The sequence below is a fragment of the Chrysemys picta genome, chromosome 22, assembly GCF_011386835.1.
Source record: "Chrysemys picta bellii isolate R12L10 chromosome 22, ASM1138683v2, whole genome shotgun sequence".
Taxonomy (NCBI): Eukaryota; Metazoa; Chordata; order Testudines; family Emydidae; genus Chrysemys; species Chrysemys picta.
The window spans coordinates 22126591-22144828 of record NC_088812.1 but is presented as its reverse complement, the minus strand read 5'-3'; the positions used below and the strand labels follow the sequence as shown (position 1 = coordinate 22144828).

The 18238-nt window shown below is 46.5% G+C and overlaps 1 protein-coding gene and 1 long non-coding RNA gene across 2 annotated transcripts in view; both read right to left on the bottom strand.

Annotated features, from left to right (window-relative positions):
- The window catches only part of LOC135977188 (maestro heat-like repeat-containing protein family member 2B), a 20569-nt gene extending 15245 nt beyond the window's left edge, over window positions 1-5324 (bottom strand). The window contains exons 1-2 of the mRNA XM_065576509.1: window positions 5238-5324; window positions 5042-5192 (exon numbers count right to left, since the gene is read on the bottom strand). Of these exons, the coding sequence (XP_065432581.1) occupies window positions 5042-5192; window positions 5238-5324 (238 nt within the window). The remainder of the gene's footprint in view (window positions 1-5041; window positions 5193-5237) is intronic.
- Window positions 5325-15559: 10235 nt separating this feature from the next.
- LOC135977203 (uncharacterized) lies at window positions 15560-18213 on the bottom strand. The gene is made up of 4 exons (XR_010594523.1): window positions 17989-18213; window positions 17600-17702; window positions 16434-16499; window positions 15560-15601 (listed from the first exon to the last, which is right to left on the bottom strand). It is a non-coding gene; the product is annotated as an uncharacterized LOC135977203 (long non-coding RNA).
- Window positions 18214-18238: the final 25 nt, after the last annotated feature.

The window sequence follows — 18238 nt, the reverse complement described above, 5'->3', positions numbered from 1 at the left end:
GATCATGCGGGAACAGCCCAGTGTGGTGCTGAGTGTTGCCCATACTGTGGCCGCCCGCATGTCCCCATTCGTGCACCAGATGGACTTTGCCATCGACTGGATGGCAGTGGAGGCCAAACGGGCCTTGTAGAGGAGAGTGAGGCCTGTGCTGGGGGGGTGCTTGGAGACCCTGGCTGGGGAACCCCAGCTTCTCCGCCTAGCCCAGGGCACAGCAGGGACCAACTCTCCCTGCTGTATTTAACCCCTTCCACACCAGGGTAATGGGCACCCCTGTTACTCTCAGCCTCGTCCAGGCCCTTCCTGCAGCAAAAATGACTCAGGCATCCCAGCGCTCTGGGCGGGCGCTGTCCAGGCCAGCAGCGGTGCTGTTTCCAGAGGGGCCCGGCAAGACCTGACCAGCTGCCTCTGACCCCTCCATGGGACTCAGGTTTTCACCTGGGCTGACCTGACTTCAACCCCTTCCTGGCTGCAGGTGTTGGATTGAGAGCAGCCCGGGTGCTCTGGGGATGGGGGCGTCCCAGCCCAGGGTGGGTACCAGCTGGGGCTGTCAGACTCGCCGCTCATTGCATGTGCTCTACCAGCCTACTTGAAGAAGGAAGTAGAGCTCCATGTGAACACACAAGTGACACAAGCAGCACATTGATAGAATTACAGACCCCCCTCCCCCAGAAGAGTAACCCTAATCAATGAGCCTACCCAAAAGTAACGGGCATATCTGGTAACAGCATGCAAAAAGCCTTTTTCCTTCCTCAGGAAAGTTGGATCCCATGTTGGTTAATGCTGCTGGGAGATTGCTTTAGGTGAAAAAACGCTGTAATAATTGATTTTAGCCTGTTAATGTTACATTTAGACTCTAAGAAGCATGTTATGATTTTCATTTTATATGTAACCAGTTCTGTGTCCATTATATTGACTCAGTACCTCTTAAATCTTAATCTTTGATAATAAATTTAGGATTGTTCCACTATACATATATCTCATTGCTGCGATGTTATAAAAGGTCTGATCCTGAACTGTACCAATAAGCTGTTTGGATTCTGTTCCCTGGTAATTTCTGTGAGTGTCCTGTGACAGTAACCCGATGCTACTGGGGGACACTTTCAGAGGGGCTTGGGGGCTGTGGTGCAACTACTGTTACCGTGCAAGGCAGAGCAAGGGCTGGCAGAGCCCTGTGGAGATTGGTAGGATGGCTAACAGACCGGTGATGTTATGCTTGACTAGATATCAGCTCCCTGAGAAAATCTTCCTCTCGCCAGATGGGTAACAAGGTGACTCAGAGCCTGGGCACCCCAAGAAAGCTGCACACATACCCCTGTAACCTGCTTTCCCTCCTCCAGGGGCCTCTTTATCTTAGCCAAACCTCAAATATGTTCAAACTGTGTTCAAATATGTTAAGGACTGTTACAAAGAGGACCCTGATCAACTGTTCTCCATGTGCACTGGAAGTAGGAATCAACTTAATCTGCAGCAAGGGAGATTTAGGTTAGATATTAGGAAAAACTTTCCAACTATAAAGATAGATAAGCTCTGGAATAGGCCTCAAAGGGAGGTTGTGGAATCCCCATCATTGGAGGATTTTAAGAACCCATTAGACAAAGAGCTGTCAGGGACGGTTTAAGTATAGTGCCAGACGGCATGATCTTTCTAGGACTCTTCCAGCCCTACATTTCTAGGATTCTCTGAACTGTGGAGTTTAACTGGTGAGCCCCACAGCGAACTGACCCTGCAGCGTTCACCCAGCTCTAGTCCAATATTAATTATTAACAAAATGAGCTGGTCCCTGATACGGAGAAGTCACAAGACCAGTGAGTACAGCAGGACATACCCTATCAGAGATACCCAATGACAGTCGTTCCCTTGTAGTGCAGTGGGGGAAGCCAGGGAATCCAATGGTTCCTCTCGGATAAAGTCTTGCAGTACACAAACAGGGATTTGGCTTAGAAAAGCAGAGATGCCTTCCCTCACATACTATTACAGGCACCTATCCTAAATCTGTAAGTAAACAGACACGGTTCACAGATAGCCTTTTGACCCAGGAATAGACTAGACAGGAGGGAGGATAACTCACCAGAACACAGTCCATTCCACTTACAACCCAGAATTCATCAGCAACACTGAATTCCCAGAAAAACAAAGATGAGAATATGATTAAGAACCAGACCCCAGATCACTAACTACAGGGATTAGATCTAGCTTTGTGGGTGTCACGGACTCACAGATCGTGCCCACTCGTGGCCCTGTGTGGTCCGTAGGAGTGGGGGGGGCACCCCTTTCAGTGAGACAGTCCTTCTCGGGGTTCACTCTCTCTCGGGGTTAGACCCCTCCACCTCCTGGAGCCGCACCTCTCTGAGCCTTAGCACGTCTGTCTCTCGCCATGGGCCCTCTCAGGGAGTCCACTCACTCTGGACCCCCCGGGGCCTCCCTCCCCCTGAAGGGGATGACGCAACCCTGTTCTCTAGACCGGAGTGACTCTCAGCCAGCGTAAAACAGGAGGGTTTATTGAGCATTGAACACACACAGGAAACACTCAGGGCCTCAGGCCTGACCTCCTCAGCCCAGTACATCCCAGTCTCCTTGCATCCAGGTGAGCTCTGCCTGCCCCTCCTCTCCAGCCCAGAGCCCCCCTGCTTCCCAGCTGCATCTGAGATCACCGGCCCCAAGTCCCCCTCTGTCCATTGTCTTCTCTCCAGGTAAACAGGGTCGTCTGGGCCTCCTTTCCTCTCTGCCCTCCTCTGGCTGGAACCAGCTGGTTGGGTCATGGGGTCCTCTCTTCACAGCCCATTGTCCTCCCACTGGCTAGAACCGGCTGTGACTCCTGAGCTGGGTCTCTGGGTCGTCAGGTCAGCGGTCGCTGGGGTGTCTATCCTCCAAGCCATCGGCTGGGGTCCCAAGTTCCCTCTCCGGTCCTCTGTAACAACAAACTCCCTCTCCCCTCACCTCGTTAAACCAGTAACACTCAGGGGCACTGAGTCCCACTCCCTCTGCATGCAAATCATTGGAAAACCACAAAAATATAAGAAAATTCCCCCGTTTCGTCACAGTGGGGATCCTGGAAGAGTGGTTAGAAACCCCAGAGAGGCACTGAACTGAGGTCTTCTTCCATCTCTGCAGAGAAAGGGTAAGGGAGGAAGCCCCCACATCATGGTTACAGTGGACATGCAGGAAGCCCCAATTTCTCTGAAAGAAGAAATCAGGCCTCTGAGCAATTGAAACAGATACTTCAAACAGTTTAATAGGAAATGTGTGCACAGTAAATCCAAAATCTGGAGCTGGGTTATTTACATATGACGTTGTTTGGGAGATACTTGGCCAGCACCTGAAAAAGAAATGTGAAGAGTCATGAGTATTTGTCCAGTGCTCCTTAATACACATAAACAGAGTGGTGAATACTAGGGAATAACAATCTGATAACATGGACCGGGAATAAGGTGTTGGATACGGTATAGAAAGCAAACACCAACACAGGAAACACTACAAGATTAGGGAAACCCGTATTACTTAATATAGTCGCTCTTGAATGAGCGGAATGGGTCAATTCAGCAGGGGTCTCTATTGATTTCCTTCCAATATTCAACTCTTACAGGAACATTATCTCCCCATTGAGAGCTATAAGCAATAACATCCCAGACTCCCTCTGCCTTTCGCCCTCCTCTGCTAACTGCTGCCTGGTGAATCCCCACAGGCCCTGAACCCGGCGGACAGTAAACTGGAGAACGAGGTGGTGATGGAGACTAGAAGCCTGACCATTCAGTGACCTTTTTCTATGAGGTGGAGGATCATAGTAGCTAACTTTGGAGGATGAGTTCTATCTGCTGAGCGCCTTCTCTGAAGGGCAGAGCATCCTTATCTCCCAATAACATCAGTGGGAGTTTGAGAACACTCAGCAACTCATAGGATTGGGCAATACAAATATAAAGGCCTTGGGTGGCTAAAGTTAAGCACTAAAATCTGCAGTTAGATGCCTAAATACTCATTATAGGCACCTGCAGAGGTGCTGATTAAATTTCTATCAGCATTGTGGTGTTTAAAATAGATATTTGAAAAACAAGGGGAATGATGTTTAAAGGCATATTTGTCCTTCGGTTGACATCAGACAACTTTATGCCAGGTGACTGGATTTTCCAAACCTGGATACCTAAACTTTGACTCCTAACAATCACATGTAGGTGCAGAAATAGGGGTGGGGTCAGTTGTAAAATCACCTTTTTGCTGCCCTATGTTGCAGTGGAGCAGGACAAAGTAGCCATAAAGCTGCCCTAAGAGGCAGCTAGGAATTCCCCAGCATGTGCAAATCCCTAAACACACAGAACTAGCATATATAGTGTACAGCCAGCGTAGCTGGCTGTATGTCACCGACTCCTAGCTTCCCACTCAAGTATATGGGGTGTGAGCTGGAAACAGAAGATGGCACACACAGTGTGCGTTGCGCTACAGCAACCTCCAGTGCAGCAATGGCTGTTTCAAGACAGCATAATTTAGAACAACCCAGAGTCTAGCTCTCACTTACTCTCACTCATGCTCATCACCCCAATCGGGGTATGGGCCGCCAACCACAGATCTCCAGAGTCCTCTGTCCTGGGCCATTTGCTCTAGCTGGTTCCAGGTATAGCCCATTTTTATGCTATCAGCCTGAAGGTCGCGTCGCCAGGTGATTCTTGGATGGCCTCTTTTCCGCTTGCCTTGGGGGTTCCACCGCAATGCCTGTCTAGTGATGTTGGTTGGCTGCTTGCGTAGTGTGTCTCCTATCCAGTCCCACCTTCTCCTTCTAATTTCTTCATCTGCTGGAAGTTGACAGGTGCTCTCCAAGAGGTAGATGTTGCTGATGGTGTCTGGCCAGCGGATCTGGAGAATCCTTCTAAGGCAACTATTTATGAAGGTCTGGATCTTCCTGGTGGTTGTTTTAGTTGTCCTCCAGGTTTCAGCTCCATACAATAAAACTGATTTCACATTGGAGTTGAACAGTCTAATCTTTGTTGCCAAAAAGACAGCTCTCTGGAGCTCCAGATGTTCTTGAGCTGTAAGAAAGCTGCTCTTGCCTTACTGATCCTTGCTTTGATGTCTGCGTCCGTGCCACCCTGTTGGTCGATGATGCTGCGTAGGTAGGTGGAGGACTGCACTTTTTCCAGAGGGCTTCCATTCAGTGTGACTGGGTCATTACTGATGGAGTTAATCTTGAGGATCTTGGTCTTGTCCTTGTGGATGTTGAGGCCAACCTGTGATGACGTGGCTGCCACTACGTTGGTCTTCTCTTGCATCTGCTGTTTGCTATGAGAAAGGAGTGCAAGGTCGTCGGCAAAGTCCAGGTCATCCAGCTGGGTCCACATCGTCCACTGGATTCCATTCCTGCGCTCATAAGTGGATGTCTTCATAATCCAATCAATGACAAGGAGAAAGAGAAATGGTGACAACAAGCATCCTTGTCTAACTCCGGTTCGCACCTGGAAGCTGTTCGTAAGCTGCCCTCCATGGATCACTCTACAGTGTATGCCGTCATATAAGTTCTTAATCAAGTTGACCACCTTTGCTGGGATGCCATAGTGCCGAAGGAGCTTCCAGAGAGTCTCTCGATCCACGCTATCGAATGCTTTCTCATAGTCAAAGTTGATGTACAACAAGGAGTTCCACTCCATAGACTTCTCGACTATGATGCGGAGTCTAGAGCTCAGGTGTATTTCAGGATCTGGGCTGGTACTTGGCTGTTACTACAGTAATGACCCCTGAGTAAACAGTATAATGTACATGCTTATCACTGAGCTTGTCCAGAGGCTACAAGTCCATCAGAATGACTAGATGTCCTGATGTGTAATAAAAACGCTTTGAGTGATAAAAATCAACCCAGGCTACTTTACAGGGCCTCATCCTTCTTTCACTTACAGCATCTGAGCAGTAGTACAACGGCTAATACTGCCCAGTATTATAGTTGCCTCTCTCTTCTTCCAATTTTGGATAGCGGGAGTGAGTAGTATAAGGGCCCTACTGTCAATCAAACATTAACCCCACACCTTGACCCAATAAGCCCTGCCCTCCGGTCACTGGAAGTCCCACTCCATGGGGGGTATTACTTCTGGGGTCAAGGCGGACACATGACCGGAAGCAAGGTGTGTCATGTGACCCCTCTAAGAACTCCTACCACTGTTCTCTACCAATCAGGAGGGGTTTCAGCCACTGGAGACCACCCCGAGAGGAGATTTGACAATTGGGGGGAATTCTGGGGTGGGGTGACCAGTCCGGAAGTGGTTCATGTGACCCTTCTAAGAACTCCTCCCAACACTCTCTACCAATCGCGATGGGTTTCGGCTGCAGAGGATTGCCCCAAAAGGAGATCTGACCAAAATAGGGCAGGTTCTGGGATGGGGTGAACCACCCAGAAGAGGGTCATGTGACCCATCTAAGAACTCCTTCCAATGCCCTCTGCCAATCAGAATGCAGCACCATCACCCCATAAGTCCCGGCGCTGGGCAGAGGAGGCAATCTCTTACCAAGAAGACGTGTTTTAGAAATTATGGCAAGGCTGAGAGGAAACATGGGAGTCCTTTACCACCCCCGTGAGAACTTTGGACTTTGTTTTAACTCTGAGGACCTTTGGACTTGTGTGGAGAAAGCGCTACAGCAGTGACAATTCCGAAGAGGATGAGGGAGCAGCCGAGGGGATTCCTTTGGCCCAGCCATTGATGAATATGCCAGAAGCCGAACCCGAAGCCCAACCGCTCATGAGACACCCCGCTGAGCATGGTGGCCTCTCGTCGTCCATCACCCTGAAGGAGGAAGGTGATCATGGCTTTGGGGAGTCACCAGTGGAGAAGGTGAATGGAAAAGAATCATTCATTTACCTGCGTGACATAAGAAGTGACGGTCGATGATGGGGTGTAATGGGGTTAGGAACCTGGGGTTGTGTAAATCTAAAAACAAGCAGTGGGAACTTACACTTGTTTCTTGTCTGAAAATCTCTCGACAGCTCGACGATGCCTTTCTAGAGGACTGGAGGCCCTGGTCAGCATTGCATCAAGCAGCGAAGATGAACCCCGAGGATGATGGCTATGAGGAGTTTAGGAGGCAGCTTGGGCTAGAACTCACTGAGCCAGTGCCACGTCGTGAGCGTGAAAAAGTTATGCGGACTATTGTACGCGTTGCTGTTTATGCCATTCTTAATCACTGTCTTAGGGAAAAGCTTTTTGAAGCTTGTGAGGGCTGTGTCATAGATGCGCCAACCCAACGGCACCATGACTGTGTGACTTGGACTTCAATGAATGTAAACTGCAAACTCCGGGGCCTGTGTGCTGAGCTGTGTTTGGAAAGCTTATTGAACACTATTATTGCCATAGGTTATGCTATGCAATGTCTGTGCCTAACCCAAGAACAGTTAGCGCAAGGGGTGACCTTGATAAATGCTGTGCAATTCAGTGGAGACCCTGGCCACATTTTAAAGAAAATGCCCAAACTGGAAGATGCCTGCTTACAGCGTTATATTGACCGTCTGGTCCGCACAAAAAGTGACAGAGTCCTGCTTAAGAAAAAGACTATTTGTAAGAAATCTAAAAGGATTAAGTTAGAGAATGGTGAGGGGACAAACAGGCAATATCAAACTTGGTAGCTGTAAATTTAAAAAAATGTATTGAAAAGGGCTTTGTGACTATCTGTGTTTCTGTTAGAAGGTCTCTGGCCCTTAAGTGAGCTAAAAGTTTTGATGGAACATCTTGGTTTGTTTTCAAGGAGCTGTATGTCTTTTCAATTTAAAAAAAATGGTTTGTGAGAACCTAGCTCTTGTGTCTTTGTGTAAAAGAGACCCATTTACAGCAAAAAGCTGAAATGTATGTTGTGGGAAGGGAAAAAATCCTAAAAATGTGTTCCTGAAGTTCTTTTCCACAACGCACCACCAGATGTCAGGGCAGAGCTCATCCTGACTCTGCTTACACCAGTCAAACAAACAGAGATGGTTCAGACATGTGTTTGAGTACAATAGAGTTGACTCATCTTGTTGAACTGAATAGTTTTAATCACACCCCCACTGAATAGCGAAGGTAATTATGATTACTTACCCATGTTGCCATAGGGATAAATTTGATTGGGGTGCACCCATAGTAAGGGAGGTGGGTGGGCAAGTTCTGATTAATATGAAATGAAATAAAACCTCAGGAATTCGCAGATGCTATTGGACAGTTAAAATATAACCCCTGGAGTTGGTAGAGCGCTATTAGACAGTTAAAATGTCCCAGGAGTTGGCAGAACTCTATTGGACAGTTTAAATATGACCCCAGGAGTTGTTTGAATGCTATGGGTCACTCTTTCTAGCAATTCAATGCCATTAAATGTTTAAAATAATATATTTACCAAAAACAAAAAAACAACCCACACACAAGCATCTAACCCAAAACTGAAATGTTTCAAGGGTTCACAAACCTTCACCATGCTTTAGAACAAGCATTTGCTCTAAAGACAATCAAACATTTAAAAGCTCTGGGTGCTTATTATGGTTGTGATACAACCATTTTATTTCAAACCCCCACCCCAAACTTTAAGCATGAAAGAAACATGTTTAAAAAAACAAGCCCCAAAGACATGTATTGATATCTGCAAAGGGTCCCCACTTGGGAATGGGGCAGTTCCACTAAGGATTGGGGATTTACTGTTTAATACTGTAAGAAGGCCCTACAGAAAAATGTATTTTAACTAAACGGAAAAAAATGTAGCCAAAAGCACCTCAGTTGTGCAGACAGCTTAATTCCCCCACCCTAGATCACAAAAGGGAATGTTAGGGAGGGGGCCTAAAGTCCTTAAGTATCTATTATTTCAGAGTTGTAGCAATCAAATCAACCTGTTAGCTACTATTTTGGAGTCTGTTTGAAAGAAAGGGTTAGGATGGTATAAAAACCTCAGGTATTTTGGAGACTGTCTTTTTCAACAGAAACTCTCTTGAACAGCTGCTGGACTGCAAGAGGAGGTATGCTCCCTGTTTTTAACTCTGAAAATATATATTATATAATATCACTCGTTGGCCATGTTGTCTTAGTAAATAATGATGCCTATGTTTATTGCAGTGTGATCTGTTTAGCATGGAACCAGTAACTTTAAATTGCATTTCATCACCAGGCCAAGGTAAAAACCATTTTAACTGTAGTTTTGCTTAATAACTTCAGGTATTACACAGGTTGTATAGGGCTTTGGGGGTAATACTAACAAACATTTTTGCTTGTTCTTTAATCCAAAGGCCCAAACACAAATGGGGGGGGGGGGAAGAAACAGAACAAGTATGTGCCTGCAACACTTTATCCTGTAGTAGAAGGTAACTTTCTGCAATTGGCTTTTAAATGCATGTGGATTTATTGAACAGTATTTTGTTGCAAACTGTGTTTTAAACTGTGTGTGTGTGTGCGTGTGTAAAACATAGGTGGTTTTTTTTAAGTATATGGCTGCAAACTGATGGTAATGGTGTGTTTCAAACTAAGAGGGTGGGTTTTTTTCCTGTGCAAAATGGTTTTAAACTGGATTTTAAAAGTTGATTTTAAAAGCAGTTTGGTTTTTATTTTGCAAAATGAGGTGTATTAGAAAAAAATGTGGGTTTGTTGTTTTTTGTTTTAAAGTGGTAGAAATAAACTCAAAACTCCTGTTTGTTGTACAGCCTGAAATGGATTGTTTTGTTTTAAAGCTATGACTTTTTAAATAGAAAAACACCCAAATAAATATTTTATTCTTAAGTTTACAAGACAGTTTCATGTGATTTATAATAATAATATTGTCTGCTCCACAGTACAGTCAAAACATGAGAGACCCTTAGACCAGAGGGTAAACAAGCTTAAAAGAAAAAGAAAAGAGACGGCTGAAAAGAAAATGTCACCAGTATCAGTGACTGATGGATGGATGAAGCCCAGTAAATATATTGTGTTTATTAGTTTGGTTAATTTATGAGGTTTTGTATTTTAAGTAAATGCAAAGGTCTGGGTGAGAAAGATGGTAAAGTTAAGTTTTGTAATATGTTCCTTCCCCCCCCAGTCAGGCATGTGCAGCTCTCCTGACAATGTTATAGTCAGAGCTACAGGGACACCTCCACCAGAACTGCCAAAGAACCAGAAATCTGCTTTGAGACCTTTAACAAGGCAAAACAGCACAAGAGTGCAGATGAAGCATCAGGGCAGTCCAAACCTCATATGCGTCAAACCCAAGGACAAAACAAAAGACTCTGGTAAAAACCAACCATGCAAACACAACTCCAGTTCCTCCGTGACCACCACTACACCAAGCCCTGAGAAAACTGAGCGAAAAGGCCCACATCACAAACCTGCAGCACGTGCTCTAGGGGTTGTGAACGTGCACAAAAACACACATTCACAAACCCAGAGCATGCGCTCTAGGGGTTGTGAATAAAAAACCCAAGGACTGACAAACCATTCCTTCAACACCATAAGCTCCTCACAGCTCCCCCATAGTCTAGTATTTGGGAAAAGTATGATGGTTCATTCAGAAAACTGATGGACGCAGTATCCTCGGGAGTTCTATAAGAATGGTATTCTAAAAACATTTGGGAAAAATATGACGCTTCGTTCAGAATACTGGTGAATGCTGTATCTTCAGGGGGCCTAAAAGGAAGGAGGGCTGGAAACCACATCAAAAATGTAAAAGCTTTGGCGGGAGACTTTTTGAAAAATACTTCAATTTTTCCAAAGGGTGGCTTTGAGCAGGCATGACTAGTCATGGAAAGGGGCCTGGGTAAAAGGGGCACCCTCAAGGCTACACATCAGCTCGGGTGTAAACAAAAGGGGGGACAGCGCTGGGTGGACAAACAAATGGCTGCCAAAAAGTTCCAGGCTAGGATCGCTGTAAAAAATTTTAAAAGGACTAAAGAGGTAATGAGGGGAAAAAACAAAAAGAGATGCCCCCTACTGGAGGCTCTCAAACTGGCTTGTCAGAAAATGGGGAGGTGGAATCAGACTCTCACGCAGAGTCTGGTTTAGAAAATTCCCCAGAGGGCTCTCTAGATGGGTCCCCATCTACTCCCGATGACCCTCACGGAGGCACCTCGGAGTCTGACTCTCAAATAGCATCTGATGTAGAAAGATGCCACTGATGGTCCCATAGAGGAACCCCCAAGTAACCCTGAAAATGCAGAGGGGTATATGGAGAGAGTGAGATGTTGGCAACATGAATTACCTAGATTTGGGGTGGGGGGGAAGGGTCGGTGTATTGTGCAGAATTTCATTTTGTCAATCTTGAGCGAATAAATTCAGCTCAGCAGGTTGCTGAAGCCATACACAGGGGAATACAGTTAGTGCTCGATGACGTTAATGGTAGGGTAGACCCTGATGATTATGTTCAGCTACGTTTAGAGAACCGTAATTTAACTAACCCTTTGTTTTTGGTCTGAAGAACTAGAGATGAGCTTTCTGCTGAGGATTTCTTAAATCAGACCTCAAAGCTGCTACAGAGCAATAGAGAGTTGCATGTTGATGGGACATTGCGCCTCATTGTGACCGTTGTAAAAACCAGGGGTGGGGGCATTCGTAGAGTATCCTCAGTAGTCAAATCATCCATAAAAAGAGACCATGTTCAGTAGACCTGACTTACACGGGTACCAATCTGTGTTTTGCGAGTGGGCTCTTGGCCTTCATGTCCGACCGTAAACCTAGGGACGTGGAATTGTTAGCCGGGGGCGAGAAAGTTGCATGAGAAACTGGGGTGGTCAGATCAAAAAAAATTATGCTCAGTGACGCAGCAATGTTTGAGCAGCATTTAGGAGTCAACATACAGGTGGTGCTGTATGTGGCGAAAGGTGGATGGGACTTTTTTAAAACGGGGGCCCAGTGTACCCCAAGACTTATTTCATCCTGTTGCATGAGCAGCATTCCTATGGGTTTCTGGATGCGAAAAAGTTGTTCGGAGCGAAAAATTATTGAGAGTTTTGCCACCTGGTGTACAGTCACGACCATTCTTACAGGTATCGTTGCCACCTCTGCCTGAGCGTAACATGCTCAGACAGCGTGGGCATGCAGCTGAGGTGTCCTAGCTGTAGACTATATTGTCAGTCCAAAGAGTGTTTAGACAGACACATCGACTGTGCATCAAAAAAACTAGTCAAATGCCTGTCTAAAACTTTGTGTGATAAGTGTCAGTCTTACGTGGGCAAGCGGCACAGGTATAAAGGAAGGCGCTGTAAGCAGTGTCAGGCTTTGATCGCTGGTGATGTAGAAGTCACCTCTGTTTTATGGACAGCCTTAGAAAGCCTGAATCCTCAGAAAAGTATATTTTTTATGATTTTGAATAGATGGAGGAGACTGGGTTGCACACTCCCAATTACATTTTCACTATGTCCCTAAAGCCGGAAAAGTCCTGGGAATTTAAGGACAATGAGTGTCTTTCTATGGTTGTTAAGACCTTTATTGGCAAAGAGTTCCAGGACTACACATTCCTAGCGCACAATTCCAAAGGTTACGATGTGTACTTTGTTAGACAGTTACTGAAGGAAAAGATGTGCCTAGAACTGATCACTCAGGATAGTAAACTAATGTGTGTGGAAATTAAGGCCCTGGGCATTCGTTTTATAGACTCTCTTCAAACTTCTTGCCCATGAAGCTTAGCAAGCTCCCGCAGGCGACGGGGTTTGAAGGGTGGAAAGGGTATTTTCCACATTTTTTTAAACACTTGAGAAAATCAAAATTAAGTGGGGCCTATTCCCGGTGTGGAGCACTATGGTGTAGAAAGCATGATGCCCAGGGAAAAAGCAGTGTTTCTCGACTGATATTGGGACCACAGGTACGAGATGTTTGACTTGTAGCAAGAGCTCGCGTACAACTGTCAGCAGGATGTCAAAATTTTGAGACCGGCCCAGACGAACGCTCGGGGCCACCCGTACTTTTTTCACAAAAAGGGATGCAGATACAATACGCAATTTAAAGCCTTCACCTGCACTGCCCATTAAACAGAAGGCGTCTTTACTGTGTGTCAGTTTAATTTTCACATCCACTCCGTTCAAGAAAAGTTTTTCTTGAAAAAAACAGGTCACTGCGTAGCTGACCCAGCAGCTCTACCATCCTACTCTGGGCTGTCAGCTTTGCAAGCCTCACAAACCCTAGATTCCCGCCATCCAACTCTGTTTCTTCGTGTTGTCCGGTAGCGTCTTTGTAAAACAGGCCAGCGGAAAATTGCGTGTCAAGGGTGGCGTCACTGTAATTGAGCACCGATTCTATAAAGGCCCTGTAAGGGTAACAGTTGTTGCTTTGGCTTACAAGGCGGTCTCCCAGCGTGACATCCAACTGACTGAAAACAGAGGCCACGGGGTAATTCACCAGGCCCACTTTGGCGTCCATGGTGAGTTCAGTTCCGTCTCCTTTTACAATCTTGCAACATAGATACAGCAGCGTGTTGTTTAAATCCATATAATCAATGCCATTTCCTGTTATAAAAACATCAATGGGGGCAGACTCCGTAACAGCCGATAGAGGTGGCACCTCGATGTAGATGCTTTTCTCAATGCTGGTCTGGGTAGGGGCTATTTGAAACAAGTCTAGTTCGGATTTGGTGCACTCTTCAGACCCGCAGTGAACAAAAGCCATGTTGATTAAAATATCTCTCTTTTACCAGGCGGAGAGTGTCTTCTCTTTCGCCCAGGCTTCCTCTTGGACTTTCGCTTATGGCTGGCCCTGTGCATCAAAGCCCTTCTTTTAAAGGGTATTGGGGGACCTGTGCGTTGCAGGTATGATACATTTCTCTTTCTCTTCCTCCTTTTAATGTACATCAGCCCCGATCCTTCCTGTGAAGCTGTATTCGAGCCGGTTTGTGTAAAGTGTAAGCATCCTGGTCTGAAAGCCAAGCTGTCTTCTAGTTCAAGTTTTACTATGCTTTTTGGCCACTTGAAAAAGAGGATTCACCGCGCCAAGCTCCCAACTTCCATGGGGGTGTAATATATTTTCTTTAACAGAGCATAGGTGGAGACATGACTGTTCCCAGTACCATCTTTTACTAACACAAGTATGGAGGGGGACACATTCATATACACACATTTAAATAAGTTTTATTAATTGCCTGGTTTAACACAACCTTTTACAGCCGCCTGTAAAAATGGATGCCATGACCCCTACAATGAGGGAGTCTGATCTGGTTCATTCTTCTATGTTGTCCTTTTCTGGATTTTCCTCTTGAGATCTGTATCTCAGACAGGAGCAAAAACAGCTGATGCATGATATGTTTACTTCCACAGGGCTACCGATGTGTAAGTTCTCAAAGGCCTCTAGAAAGGCATCGTCGAGCTGTTGAGAGATTTTTCAGACAAAAAACAGTGTAAGCACCCCACTGCTTGTTTTTAGATTTATGCAATGCCAGGTCGATTCCTAACCCCATTAGACCCCCATGATCAACCGTTGCTTCTTAATCATTCATTTACCTGAGCGACGTCTTTCCTGTTCACCTTGTCCGCTGGTGACTCCCCCAAGCCATGATCCTCTTCCAACTTTAGGGGGGTGGACAATGAGAGGCCGTCACACTCATTGGGGTGCCTCACGAACGTTTGGGTTTTGGGGTTGGGTTCCAAGGTATCTATCAATGGTGGAGTCAAAGGGCCCTCCTTGGAACTGTCACTGCTGTAGCACTTTCTCCATACAAGTCCAAAGGTCCTCGGGGCTAAAACAAAGTCTGAAGTTCTCATGGGGGTGGTAGAGGAGTCCATGTTTCCTCTCAGCCTTTCCACAATTTCTAAAACATGTCTTCTTGGTAAGAGATTGCCTCCTCTGCCCGGTACTGGGACTTATGGGGTGATGGTTCTGCACTCTGATTGGCAGAGGGCGTTGGGAGGAGTCCTTAGAGGGGTCACATGACCCTCTTCTGGGTGGTTCACCCCATCCAAGAACCTGGCCTATTTTGGCCAAATCTCCTCTTGGGGCGGTCCTCTGCAGCCAAAACCCATCGCAATTGGTAAAGGGTGGTGGGAGGAGTTCTTAGAGGGGTCACACGAACCACTTCCGGATGGGTCACCCCACCCCAGAATTCCCCCCAGTTGGTCAAATCTCCTCTCGGGGTGGTCCCCAGTGGCTGAAACCCCTCCTGATTGGTAGAGGGCGGTGGCAAGAGTTCTTAGAGGGAATCACACAAATCACTTCCAGACAGGTCACCCGGCCCCGGAACTCCCCTTGATTGGTCAAATCTTCTCTCGGGGCTTTCCTATCAGGTCGAAACCCATCCTGATTGGTAGAGGACGGTGGGAGGAGTTCTTAGGAGTCACATGAACCATTTCCAGACAGGTCACCCCGCCCTGGAATTCCCCCCAGTTGGTCAAATCTCCTCTCGGGGTGGTCCCCAGTGGCTGAAACCCCTCCTGATTGGTAGAGGGTAGTGGGAGGAGTTCTTAGAGGGGCCACATGACACATCTTGCTTCTGGTTATGTGTCCGCCTTGACCCCAGAAGTAATACCCCATGGGTGTGGGACTTCTGGTGACGGGTGGGCAAGGGGTGGGTTAACGTTTGATTGACAGTAGGGCCCTTATACTACTGGAGTGCCTTCTTCTATTTTTCTCCGTGCCGCTTCATTCCCCAATCACTCGGCCAGAACAGATGTCACTTATGATCTCAGTTGCCACTAGCTGGACAGTGGGACTTGGGTCTTTCTGTAGGACCTGGAGAGCTGAAATTACAGAGGACAACACGTTAGTTAACAGACTGTCAAATCACAGCTAAGTGTGATCACAGAACCTTGAACTACCTGAGCAGAATGATCACATGGAAAAATATGAGACTGGGCTCAGTCGTTCTAATGGGATGGAAAATACATGAGAGATGAATATACCCCACTTTTCATATAGTCACCTCTGCCTGAAATAGCTGGAGACTTATTACCTCTGAATACCACACTACAGCAGCTCTCCAATACAAACAAAGCTTTAGGTTCCTCCACTGGGTCCCTTCCATGCTCTCAACTGGGGGGAGACCCTGACTCTACCAGAAAGTCATCCACTCTGCTGTAAATGGAAGAAGGCCCATTGTTTCAATAGCTTCCACTTTTAAGTTTATTTTCCATCTCTATTCAGGAGACACTGCCTGAGCTCAAATAAACCTGGAATTTAACAGAGGCCAGGTCCAAGCTGGTTTATACATGATACAGGGCACCTACTGGAAGAAAAATTGCTGGTGGGAAATTTGAGGTAGCAGAAAGTGGCTACAACTTCTTCTCACCTGAGGAGTCCACAGAAAGCCAATAAAGCCCAAAGAGTGGATAGCACTGGCTGTGGAGGCGGCATTGCCAGGACAACCAGGAGATGTACTGACTCATATCACACCTTCTGCAGCTTCCTCCTTCCGGGAAAATTAAAGTGGACTTTCTACTGGGCAAGAGTGAATTTGTCCTTTGCTATGTGGCTGATGCACTTTGCACCAGTGGTATTGGTTACTGCTGCTTGTCAGCCAAATTCCTTTATAACTCACTAATGAACAGGACTTCAGCTGTATTTATTACTTACACATCAGCAGATATTCCAGGTCCAGCCATTTCATACGCTGCCTGTCTGTGTGTTCCAGGATGATGCCTAAATACACAATGTAAAATAAATAACAACAATAATAATAAAACCTTCCCTTGTTGAGTGCAAAGTGATATTAGCAGTCCCTAGACAGGTCTTTGGCATCTCTACTGTGGGCCTAAAGGTGAGCTGTGGGCAAGAGGATGCTAGAGCAGTTTAGAGTTCACACTGAAGAGAATGAGAGAGACATTTTTTAAAAAGAATGTTTCCATAAAACCCATTTGTTTGAAACAGTCTGTGTTCCTCTTGCCACTGCTGTCAGTTATTGAAGACATACTAAGATAGTGTCTTGGTCTAGTGGTCTGTGCAAAGGACTGGGGCCAGGAATAAGTGAGTTCTAAGCAGGGATCTCACAAGGTGACTGATAGCTGAGACGTAGGCCACAATGCCTGCCTGTCTCACATGGGTGTGCTAGGGTGAAGAGGGCACAGGGCCAAAGAGGAGGAACCTAATGCTTCCTTGACAAGGTGGTGTGGCCAGGAACCTGAAACAGCAGGCACTATGGGGAGGTGGGCTGCATGCCTCCCAATGATGAAGTAGCAGTGAGGAGCACTGAACCACACTGTGGGTAGGTCTGCACTTTGATCTAGGGGTATCACTCCCAGTTCAATGGGACATGCCCACATTGGCTCTGACAGCGATAGCATGCTAACATTAGAATGTAGCTAAGGCAGCACGAGCAGTGGGAGGAGCTAGCCACCTTGAGAATAGACTTTGGGGTTTGGATGCGCTCATTCTTGGGGTGGTTAAACCTCCTGCTGCTCCTGCCATCGCAACTACTCTCTATTTTTAGCACGCAGGACTAGTGCGGGTACGTCTCATCAAGCTGGGAATTATACACCCAGCTCAAAGTGTAACCATGCCCTACGTGACAATGTCCCTGCCTCTACTACTAAATGACTGCACCGTGCTTTCCCTGCAATGATCCCAAAGCACTTGATAGCAACTAATCCACCACACTGGAGAGGTAGGGATATTAACATCTCCATCTATGGATGGGAAGCTGAGGCACAGAGAGATTAATGGCAGCTCAGCGCTGCACAGTGGGATTGTTTCTATCTCCCTCAATGGAAATACCAAAAGGGACACTGGGCATCATCTCTCACCAGCTAAGTTGGCTGCAACTGCCCGGATCTCTTCCCAGCTGCTATAGAAGTACGTGATGGTGATTTGGTACAATTTCTCCAGCAGCTCTGCATTCTCTTTGGCCTAGAGGAAATCAGGGATACATGAGCTCTCTCTGGCTAGAAGTGCCCTTTGACTGCCAGCACATGCTTTTACGAACCACAGGTAAATAAGATAGAGAACAGGTGGCTGGGTAGAAGTGGGAACAATGGGAATCTGTGGCAGATTTACATTTCCCATCACCCTCAGTCATATATCCCACTCTTACAGTTATTTACATTATCCATCACACATCCCCCCCCCACACACACACACACCTCTACACCACCACTCCAGTCAATAATCTCAGACAGTTCAACAGCTCACTCACAAGGTGTCTGCAAATGTCCACCTGGAGCTCTTCAGGCTTCAGCTCGGCTGTGCCACCAAGGTGCTCACTGATTGCACTTTGGAGTCTCTTGAGTCCCAAAAACGGTAAACAGAGGTGAAACGTAGCTCTGCATTCCTGAAAAAGAGCGTCACACCATTGAATTGTTCCCTACCGAGTGCTATGTTCATTCAAAGGGAACTCATCTGCGTGACTGCTCATCTATTCCAGGATCAAAAAAAGGGATTCATCT